At 30.7% G+C, this 12,607-nt stretch overlaps 1 protein-coding gene across 1 annotated transcript; it reads right to left on the reverse strand.

Moving 5' to 3' along the window:
* Nucleotides 1–4,634: 4,634 nt before the first annotated feature.
* Nucleotides 4,635–6,489, reverse strand: LOC140174382 (uncharacterized). Its single transcript, XM_072198828.1, has 5 exons — nucleotides 6,480–6,489; nucleotides 6,016–6,097; nucleotides 5,686–5,910; nucleotides 5,105–5,478; nucleotides 4,635–5,005 (listed from the first exon to the last, which is right to left on the reverse strand). The coding sequence occupies exons 1-5, from the start codon at nucleotides 6,487–6,489 to the stop codon at nucleotides 4,635–4,637; spliced, it is 1,062 nt and encodes a 353-aa protein (XP_072054929.1).
* Nucleotides 6,490–12,607: the final 6,118 nt, after the last annotated feature.

Here is a 12,607-nt window from a genome sequence, read left to right on the forward strand (position 1 = left end):
AGAATGGATCAAAGCATAAACCGCTATAAGGTGTAATAGTTTATGAACAAGCAAAATCAACTAGTAAATCGCGATAGGGACTCGAGGTTTATGCACAAAAGCTAATCTTTTATTGGTTGTAGCGATTTATGAATGGAAATTATTTTATAAATACTAGTTGAAAGTGATTGTGATATGGAATAGCCAAATACAATGTCTGGTGAGGATAGTTTTCACATCACAATCACCTTCAACTGGTATTTATAAAGCAATTTTCATTCATAAATCGCTATTATATTTTGTGCATAAACCTCGAGTCCTTGTCGTGGTTTATTAATTGATTTTGCTTATTCATAAATCGCTATATTTTATAGCAGTTTATGCTTTGATTCGTTCTGTTTATAAATTGCTACAGGATTTATGCTTTGTTTTGTTTTCACATAAATTGCAATAGCCTTAACAATTTTTATGTGCATTTCCAAAAAAAATTTACACTCAGTAGTAATTTATATAGAATAAAAATAGAATTCAATTGTTACCATTTTTTCATTTATTGTATTTGGGCATTATTAGTTTGTGTTTTATTGAACTTTGTACATTACTTTTTTTATGACGACAACTAATTAATAGATTAAGGGGGAAACATGGAGTAGATAGTGCAACAATAATTCAATGAAATGTCATATTCTAGCAATGAATATCGCTCTCGTAGAAGCAAAACTCTTTAATTGATGGTTTTCTGATGGTTTTTGTATTACTCTCATTATATATTATGTCAATCATTTTGACTCGTTTAAAAGACACAACAACATCTTGAATAAATAGACAAAAATATACATAAGAGTTTAGAATAGACAATAATACACAAAAAAATTATAACAGCTCCGCTAGGTAGATAATAGAAAATCTGAACAACATGAATAATGAGCTAATTTCTTGGCCATCGAAGATAAAAAAAAAAACATCCACGCCAATTTAGTAACAAAAAACTCTTTTACTTAACCTTTTAAAATTTTTAAGCATCCGTTGCTGCTGTCTCTCCTGGCAACTCAGCTCGCCACTGAATTTGCAACAAGAACAACCATCCCTTTTTATGTAAAATGAACATCTATCTCTCTTGTATGTAAAATAAAATATAATAATAGATTTGCAACAAGAACAACCATCCCTGTTGTATGTAAAATAAAATATAATAATAGATTTGCAACAAGAACAACCATCCCTTTTGCATGTAAAATGAACATCCGCATGAAAATAAAACCTCCAAGAAATACCTTGTCAAAAATTTGCGCTTTCACAATATTACTATCTGAATGAGTATAATGATTACTGATGTAGGAAGATAGGGTTGTAGAACCTTCTTCACCGATTGAGAAGTCCATTAACGGAACAAAAACTAACGTATACGAACCTAAACACGTTAATAAGGGTGTCCGGTAAAACAACGACGGCGATGAGCGGAATTGCTCTTCACGACTATGTCTTCACGGGCTGCGGAGGGACCGCGGCACACAATTAGGTTGCAGCGATATCAGCGTGGAGGTGCAGCAGCGTCGACACAAGCTGCGGGGGGACAGCGATGCAGGGTGAGGTTGCGGCAGTATGCTCCTGATTTAATTCCTTGAGCTAAGAAGACCTCTTGATTTTGTTCTTGATTTTGCCACTTGATGGAAAAGGTAAAACCTATGATGCACTAACACTGGCACTGACACGGACACGAGACACGACACGACACGGGACGCACCGACATGCGAATTTTAAAATCTTATAAGATACGGGGACATGCATATATATAAAATATAAATTAATTTTTTTAATTATTTTTAATGTCTTGTTATAATTATATCAAGTATTTAAAATATTTTTTTGTTTTAATAAATAATAATATATACTATATCTAAATTTATTTCAAGAATATATGTTAAGAATAAGACTGGACACACTGACATGTGATGGTATTTAGGTGTGTCCAAGCGTGTCCGAAATTTTTTTTTATTTTTTATTAAGACACTGTTGGATACAGCAGATACGCATATCGGATGAATGTCGATAAGTGTCGTATCCGAAATGTGTCCGACATGCGGACGCAACAATTCAGTAAAGTATCCGTGTTTCATAAGGTAAAACACAATAAAAAAGAGGCTAATAATGCAAAAGAAAATAACATCTGGTCTGTGGACTTACACCTCTCAGATAATAATTCTTTTTTCACTACTCTTAATTATTATTGCTATCTTTTCAATAAGAGAATTCTTGGTAAAGCAAGTCAAAATTCATAATCTTTACTGTTATGGTTATTGTTTTTTGGGTAATGGTGTTTCGATTGTGTCTGAACGATGTTGGAGAGAGCGGCAGCGTTATAATGCTTCAGGACGACAGTAAATTTTAGACGTAAATCAATGATAAAATTAAAAGTAATAATACCTAGTATAAATATGTTTAATTGTTAATTTTAATTTTTTAAATTTTAATATTTAAAATTAAATAATTAATTAAAAATCTGATTTTAAATTTTAATTTATCTTCTTTTCAAATTCATTATTTACAATTGTCATTATTTTTTTATACTTTCTCAAATTATAAATATCAAAATATATCTCAAATATTATTTTTATTGTACAAAGTTACATCCCAAATCTTACATATTTATTACCAATATAACATTTTTGTTTATCAAAATCAATCTTCAGAGTATATTTTTTGTATTTATAAATTTTAATGTTGTTCACAACAAATTCTTTTATATATATTTTTATCGGTTCATTCCAAAAAATTTTTACAGACTTAACACTTAAGGCAACCACATATATAGTTAATAATAATTAGTGATTGATTTAGTAATAAATTTTTGGGATCATTTAATTTCTACGTTTATATTTTTTAATAATAATTAATGATTGATTTAGTAATAAATTTTTGGAATCATTTAATTTCTACGGTTATATTTTTTAAAAGTTATTTATATTGAAAATAATTTTTTCAACCAGAATTGTAAAATACATGTGTCATGCTGATAATAATATTAATACGGATGAAGTACAACATTGTATCGACGCTTTTTATTTTCAATATTGTGCCGTTGGTTGTGTATTAAACGGATATGGGGGTGGGAGGTGTTAAACCTGCTTGTGGTGTCAGGGGGACGGGAATCGGACCCTCCGAGTCCAGTGACTGAAAACGCACGGTCCGAGTCCAGTGCGTTGGGAAGAAGATGGTGAGGGACTCGGACCCTCCGACATGGCTGCGTCACGGACCAAGCGAGTTTGGTGGGGGATCTCGCACGGTCCGAGTCCATTGCTTATATGGACACGCGGCGCTTCCCCGTTGAGTCCCTACTCGGTGGGCAACTTTGAAAGAAGAGGTTCTCCTACCATCCGAATCCCCATTTCACTCCCAACAACCTTTCTCCCTCAAAGCCATCTTCTTCATTTCTCTGTCTCTGAACTTTGCATGGTGGTGGAGGAGCTTAATTAATGGGGAAAAAATCAAAAATTAAAGATGTTGATCGATCTGAGCTTCATATTATTCACTATCTCAGTGATCCTGATTATGTAAGTGTTTTTTGAATTTTTTTTGAGTTTTTTTATTTTTTATAGTTATAAATATAAAATTTCAATATTATGGTTGTTGTTAGATACACAGTTGAAGAATAGAATGATTAGGACTAATTTATTTATTAGTATTAGTTAGATTATTTTTAAATATTTTGAACAGATTGATTAATAATTGTATTTATGATGATTAAAATTTTTTATATGATTATATTGTTGTTAGAGATGCATTTGAAGAACATAAATGGAATGAGTATGACTTAGTTTTCATTGTTTGTTAGATTTTAGATTTCTTTAAAATTATTTTACACATTAATAATTAATTATATAAATCATGATTAGCAAATTTGTTATGATTATGTAGTTGTTAGAGATATGTAGTTGACGAATATAAATAGAATGGTTATGACTAATTTTTGAATATTTGTTAGGTTCTGTCTAAATATTTTTTTACAGATTATGAATTATATATATCATGATAAGAAAATTTGTTATGGTTATGTTATGTTGTTGTTGTTCTTTAGTTTTGTGTTTTTGGCTGTAGTAGTAAGTAGAACATAATGTAAATTTTTAATAAATTTATTTAATTGTAGTATAATTATCAGTTGTAAGCCAATGGTATTTGAATGTGTTTTTAAAAAATTAAGTGTAACTGTTATCGATTTTGGTTAGATGTTATTATTATTGTGGTAAAGTGTTAATGTTGAGTTGATTAGAAAGGTTTTTTTAAGTAAGCCATGTTAGATATTTCTTTATGGGAAAATTTAAATTATTTTAAATGTAGTAATTATTATTAGCAAGTTAATTGTTAGCGTTGTTAGAATATGAATGATGGCATATACAGATTTATTAATATTTTGTATTGCAGGGGACAAATTTTTAAGAAAAGAGTAATTAATTAATGTTCGATATTATTGTGGATGTTGTAAATATTGTTGAGATTTATGATTAGGAATATATGTATTTGTAATGAGTTTCATTAGCAATTCTTAATAATTTGATTAGTAATTTGTTATGTTTTTTTGTAGAAATCAAGAATGTTGACATGTAACCATCCACTTCCTCCGGATCGGTACAACGAAAGGGTGGAGGATCATCTGCGAATTACCGGGTTCTATCATGTATGTTTCCTGAAGCAAGTTGGTTTGCATGCAACTTCGAGGTCACGACTTCGGAGAACACATGGCCAGCATTAATCCGCGCTTCTGCCTCTGCTCTTTTTCTGGTGAAGAGCTCGTTTAGCCTGTAGAATGTTGCCTTGACAAGAGCAGTAATAGGAAGATTGCGTGCACCCTTCAACACTGAATTGATGCATTCCACTAGATTCGTTGTCATGTGACCCCATCGGTATCCACCATCAAACGCCAATGCGTACTGCTCGCGAGGAATTCGGTTTAACCAGTTGGTATACGCTTCCCCCCGTTCCCGTAATCGCTGGTAACGCACTTCATACTCCCGCACCGTCCTGGAATATCCTAGAGGAAAGCAAAAAAGAAAAAAAATTATAAAACTCGAAAACAAATATTAATATTTAACTACTGTTAATAAGTTACTTAAATTTAGTAAATTATTACCAATGTTGACGACCAATTTTTGGAGGTACGGTGCCTTGAATTTCCGCAGAAAATTCGACTCTATATGCCTGATGCAGAACATATGAAAAGCTCTAGGAGGTGACCAGGCTCCGTTACTCCGTTCCACAGCTGCATTGATGGATTCGTGTCGGTCGGATATCAGTCCCACACCATCCCGAGTGACAACATGTTGACGCAAGTTACTAAGGAAAAAGTGCCACGCATCAGAAGTCTCTCCCTCGACAATAGCAAACGCAATTGGGACGATGTTGTTGTTGCCATCCTGTGAAACTGCGACTAGGAGACAACCCTTATACTTTCCGTACAAGTGAGTCCCATCCACCTGGACAACTGGCTTACAATGTCTGAATGCCCTGATACAGGGGTAATAACTCCAAAATACTCTATGCAGTACCCGAATATGACCAACCAAGTCATCGCCTTGGTAGGCAGGCATAGTCTCAAAATGGACAACAGCTGATGGCTCCTTATGACACATGGCCTGAAACCATATTGGCAACGCTTCATACGATGCCTCCCAACCTCCAAATATTTTTTCTACTGCCCTTTGCTTAGCCAACCATGCTTTCCGATAGCTTACAGTATAGTTAAACTTCGATTGCACTTCTGCTATAACGGACTTTACCTTTAAGGAGGGATCAGCCTCAACCAATGGCTTTATTGCTTCTGCAATTGTGATGGAGTCCAGCTTCGCATGATCCTGTGAAATGGTGGCTCTTGTGCAAGTGTGGCTACCATTATACCTCCTTATAACCCAACAATACTTCCTGCTGATCAGACTAACCCTGATAAGCCAATCACAACCTGACCCATACTGTGTACACTTGGCATAAAATGTCAAAGGCTCAGACTCATACACCCGGTAATCTACGCTTCGTCGTATGGTATACTCTTTTATTGCCTTAATAACAGCTTCCCGGGAACTAAACTCCATCCCAACAGCAAATTCACCATCTGCGACAAGAGGAACTTCTGCCACGACAACAAGCATGGGAAAAATTTCAATAAATGCATATATATTTCAAAACCATACTAAATCAATATTAACTGCATCAACTATGACATAAATCCGACCCAATCGTAAATAATAATAAAATATTAAATTCTATGTTCTATATTCGTTTAAAATAACGTTATATGTTTCAAACATTACTGAACACATATGTTGACTTCTATTTATTTAACTTCCTACTATATTTTAATTTTTTTTTTTACATAGGATCACCTCAACCGGTTCAATGTCTAACACATACATGACATCAACGCATGGTTAAATAATGGGTAATAAATAATAATTCATTCATAAATAATTCAATAAATAAATTAAAAAGACAATTATTTTTTATTAACGTACCTGCAGTCATATATTCCGGAAACTCCGGAACATGCATGCTTCCAAGTCCAGAACTCGCATGAATGAAGGCTCCCCAAACGGCATATCGTTTGCGAGTGCATCTGCCACCTCTGTCACATCTGGATCCATATTTCCCTCACCATGATCGTCATCTCCATCTGCACCGACACATTCGTAGTGGCTTTCGAACTCTTCTTCACTTTCACTATTATAATCTTCCCGTAGAATGTTTCGGTCTGCCTCAGATTGTTCAAACTCAACATACAACTCGATAAACGAGATCTGTGCCCGGTTTTCAATATACATCGAAAACATCTCCTGCATGCTCGCTTCGTCCGTCACATATCTTGTTTGAAATTGGACAAACCCACCAAATACCGCTACGGGATATCTGTATAGAACACAGGATATTTTTTTTGCCCTCTCAGAATCAATCTTTTCACAGATCAAACCTTTCAGTTCTTCAAAGGAAATGATAAAAGGAATAACAACATCTATTGGATTTTCACAAATAAATTTTACCCCTTCAGGTGTTTCTAATAAAATTTGACCAAAACAATACACCTTTATTAGTACTCTATCACTCATTTCTCCTACTCACAAAAAAAAAAAACAAACTAACTTCACACTCTTTTGATTTTGAACAAGCATATAAGAGATCCAGAAGAAGGAAACAGAGGAACGAAGCGGCGCATAAGAAGGGGGAAGAAGAAGGTAACCTAACACTAACTCGTTGCACACTTTTATATAGCCTCTATACTCAACTCGGACCATCCGACTACGTTAACTTCATTCAAAAATATACTAAGCAACCAAATCGGACCATGCGTGTTCATAAACCGGTTCTGCCCATCCCCAGCCAAAACGGACGGTCCGATTCCAATCCATCCACGCTACTCGGACCGTGCGTCTTCTCCTTCTCCTAAGCCTTCTCGCAGGGTCCGTTTCCCCCCCCCCTAACTCGGACCGTGCGTCTTCGGTTCACCATGTTCACCAACAATGAACTCGGACCGTCCGAGTCCTTCTCCCAGAACCTGCCAACTTTCTGCCCCACATCCATGTCTAACCCATACACACTCCATATCCATGAAAAGCACCCATCACAGCTCCATATACAAAAAAATGAGCCTTGTATCGAAGGATAAATATACGGATTTTTTTAAATAAAATAAAAAATAATTTTTAAAATTTTATTTTTAACTTTAATTTTTTAAATACGATATTTTTTTTTAATTTAGCACAAATTCGTCGCACTTTTGACGAACTTCATGAATTCTATAAAGTTTGTCTAATTCCGGCGAACTTCACCTCAATTTTTTTAAATAAATAAAACTCAAATTTTTAAGTCATTATCACAGTCTAATACATAAGAGTGCACAAAATTACATAAATAATAAATATGACTTCAACATTGTTAGCAGCAATGACAATTATTATGACCGTCTCTAAAAAAACACAGATACAAAAATAAACTATATTTAACAAAAAATTTTTTATTATAAATTAAAAAATCATTATTTTCTATTAAAAATATGACTTATTTCTATATACTCTTGTAGATTCTTACTATGTACTCTGATAATAGTTATCATTATCCATTATGAAACTTAAAAATTTGAGTTAGCCATATTTTTTAGAATTTGAACTAAAGTTTGCCGGGATTAGACGAATTCTATATAAATGATAGAGTTTACTGAGGGTGCAACGAAGTTGCGATAATAAAAAAAAATTATATTTAAAAACTTAAAGTTAAAAAAATAGAATTTAGGAAAATTATAATTTTTTTATTTTATTTCAAAAAAAATCCATAAATATATTTGCACTTAAATAATTTTTAGTTAATAACAACTACCACCGTAACAACACCAACAACCATAATAATAATAATAAAGGCTATATCATTTAATGCGTCCTGATTTATTTTTTTAAGAGAACGCATGCTTAAAAAAGATTTTTTTTTTAATTTTGATGGTTGTTGCACTTATCTATAATTGCATCGTCACGCACAACAAAGTAACTCAACTCGGAAGTCTACTCACTCGCATCCAAACTAGATCCAAACGCTTATTATACTCGGCTATATCTCAGTATAGTATGTAATAAAAATGTAAATTACTGTAAAATATCCTTAGTTTTTATTATCCTCTTATATGCGTTAAAAATATTTTTTTAGTTTATTATCTTAACTAATATTTTAAGATTTTTATTCTCGTAAAATACATTAAGAAAAATAAATTTTTTATTATCTTCACCATTAATATCCTTAAAATACTTGTTAGTAAATCCTAATAAGATTTGATAGTTGTGAACTCATGAAGAATGATGTGGCCTGCTTCACTCTCTGGATTCTAAAACATCCAATGTGCTATTAATGTTAAAATAATAAAATATTCAGTCAATCAGTCAACCATTTACCTACTTTCAATCCTTAACTCCACTATATATATATATATATATATATATATATATATATATATATATATATATATATATATATATATATATATATATATATATATATATTATAATTTTGTTTTAAAATAAGGACACTCCAATCTATGAATATTAGATTTCTATTATTTTTGTAACAATAAAAATAGAACTGTCATGAAACCACTCATCCCAAAAGCTTAAACTGATTAATGGTTATATCTCTAACATTTCTCCTCAAGCAAGAGCCTTTTTTTTGAGTTTACTTGATTTTCTATTCTTTTTTACTTTTCGGGATTCTCCAAGAATCGAACTCTTGACTTTTCGGACATAGAACTCTGATACCATGTCATGAAACCACTCATCCCAAAAGTTTAAACTGATAGGAGAAGGTAACATTAATGGTTATATCTCTAAGAAGAACTTCCACCTTAGTTTCACTAAACAACTGTAAACAATGGCAACTGGCCAGGTAATCATAATACAAGAGATACACAGTCAATTTAACATAAATAAAGCTCGCACTAACTGCATGTTACTTTTATCCATTATTAACTATTTTTTATGTGTACATTATAAATTTTGACTCTTTGGTGTGTATTTTTATTGCTTTCAAATTTTGTTATACGTATTTTTGTCTATTTATTCATAATTTTTTTCACCAGAATTTAGATATTTTTTAATTTGAATAAAAAATGTTTATTTACCAATTTAAATTAGAATACAAAAGTTTATCAATTTAAATATTTAGTGTCATTTTCGCAATTAATAAATACAAAATCAATTTTTCCTTTTATATTTTCACACACTTTCAACGAAAATGACAACTTTTTCTCTGTTTTAGTTTCCGTTGGCAGTGAGAATGTGTGTTTATGCATGTAAGAAAAAGAATGAAATGATTCTGGAAATGAATATTGGTAGCGAAAATGGATATTTTTATTTAATGGATATGTATGTGACAGCAAAATCACCTTCGGTCCCAAATTAAAACAAGGGTAATTTATTTTAATAAAATGTTTATAGTTTGGTTATAGATTTGTCCTATTTTAATCTATGTAAATCAAATTAGTTAAGCTTGATTTATTAATTTGCACATAAATCAAATAAACCAAATTTGATTTATGCTCAAAAGATTGAAAGATGTAAATAGAATTGGCTTTATTTAATTTAGTAGTATAGAAATTTAGGATTTAGTGACCTATTAAATCAATGCAACTAAATTTGATTTACATAAAGAAAAAGGTATAATAGGAAAATCAAATCAAGCGAATTCGATTTATGCTTTGACATATTATAAAATAAGTAATCTAAATATAAAAATTTATTAAAAATTCGTAACAAATTTTACACAATTAACAAATAACTAAAATAAAAAAATTTAATAACAAATTCCTAACCTATTAAAAAAAATTATATAATATCTTAATTTTATAGTTATATATTAACTACTTCTAATAAAAAGTGATGACAATCTTATCTTAAAAAGTTAAAGCCAAATCATGTTATTATATGTAAAATTTATTCTTGATATCTCCACCACATATACTAGCCTTTAGCCTTATTCTTAGAAATTAAATTCTCATAATTCTAATTTAACTATCACTATCATTATTAGTGTCGTTTAAATTTAACTATGATCAACAATTTTAAATCATTATTATTACTAATATTTTCAATTTAAAAATTTTAATAAACAATTTCAAATAATTACTCTAACTAACATTTTTAATTTAATAATTCTAAGTCACTACAGTAGCTAACATTTCTAATCAAACTTGAACAAAAAAATTTTGTATACTACTCATAGAAAATCGATCGAATTCGCCTCTTTCGATTTACCTTTAGCTCTTATTCGTGCATAAATTTGTTTTGCCAACAATGATTTACTAGGATAAAAAAGTTTAGATTTCTAAAACGAAGCACTTTTTCTTACACTCCTAAATTTGTTTTGCCAACAATTTGATTTACATATTTCAAGTTTTTGATCATAGATCGAATTTGGTTGATTTAATTTATGTGTAAATACACAAATTAAATTTAATTAATTTGATTTATATAGATTAAAATTAGACAAATGTATAAATAAACTAGAATTAGAATATTTTTATAATTTTGTTGTCAAATTATTTTATTAAAATAAATTTTCCTCATGCTTTTTCATAACAATTTTAATTTTTTTTTTATTTATTAGTGTATCTTATTAATTTTTATTTTATAAGATCGTTTACTCTCTTTTATCATATAAGAAATAAATGGATATAATATATAAGTTATTTTATTATCTAAAATATTCCTTAGAAAGTTGTCATGTGAAAAATATTTGTTTCGAAAAAATAAATATTATAGGAGCACCGAATAGGTAATAATCTATGGATACATGTGATACATGATTTGTTTTAACTTGCTTTGAAAAATGATAATTAAATATATGGTCCATAAACACCGGCGTCTATCTTGCACAGTTGAACCATGTGAGGCTGTTTTTATTTCTAATACTTTTCAAGGAAAAAATATTGCAACTTGAAGAAAAGGTTAACCCTGAAGTAATGTGTTTAATTTTTTTCTCAAAAAAAAAAAAAGGTTGAAAATTGAATTTTCTATTTTTAAATTTTGACTACTTTATAAAAATATTTTCCGGTAAAGAAAAAAGAAATTAACCCGAAATATGCGTAGTATTGTTTATTTATTAGTTAGTATAGTCTATAGAAACTGAAAATATTATGGTTTTTCACTGAAATAAAATAAAAATAATTATATTTATCAAATTGTCTATTTATTATATAATTTTTTCATAATTTATATACATTATTACAAAATAATAAATGTTATTATTTAATATTTATGCATAAACGGCACTATTCTGTTGCTATTTGTAATTTATGAAAAATATTTTATTGCTTCTAAGTAGTCTCTAACTATCTTTATTCGTTTTTGTTTTTGTTTTGTTCTTTTTTTTTTGGCCGAGCCTCTCTAACTCTAAGTCTAAATATCTGTAAGACTGTAACAACTCACGTTTTAATACTTAATTCATGCTAGTTTATTTATTTCTCCTGATGCCTGATCTGTTCGATATTATAAAATATTATTCACGTGTTAATATTATAAAATATTTATTAAAAATACTTTATTGCCTCTATGTAGTCTCTAACTATTTTTGTTTTTGTTTTGTTCTTCTTTTTTATTTTTCTTTTTTTTTTGACAGAGCCTCTAATTCTAAGTCTAAATATATGTAAAACTGTAACAACTCACGTGTTAATACTTAATTCTTGCTAGTTTATTTATTTCTCCTAATGTCTGATCTGTTCGATCACTGTACTGCCATGCAACAAACAACAACAACAACAAAGCCTTGTCCCACTAAGTGGGGTCGACTACATGAATCAAACGACGCCATTGTACTCTGTCATGTATCATGTCTACGGAGAGACCGTTTACATGTAGATCTCGTTTGACCACCTCATGGATGGTCTTCTTAGGTCTTCCTTTGCCTTTCGCCCTTTGTCCATCTTCCATCTCATCCATCCTCCTAACTGGATGTTCTATCGGTCTTCTTCTCACATGTCCAAACCACCTGAGACGCGATTCAACCATCTTTTTCACAATGGGTGCTACTCCAACTCTCTCCCTTATATCTTCATTCCTTATTTTATCCAATCGCGTATGACCACTCATCCATCTCAACATCTTCATCTCTGCCA

Source organism: Arachis hypogaea, chromosome 7 (genome assembly GCF_003086295.3).
Source record: "Arachis hypogaea cultivar Tifrunner chromosome 7, arahy.Tifrunner.gnm2.J5K5, whole genome shotgun sequence".
In the NCBI taxonomy this organism is placed as follows: domain Eukaryota; kingdom Viridiplantae; phylum Streptophyta; class Magnoliopsida; order Fabales; family Fabaceae; genus Arachis; species Arachis hypogaea.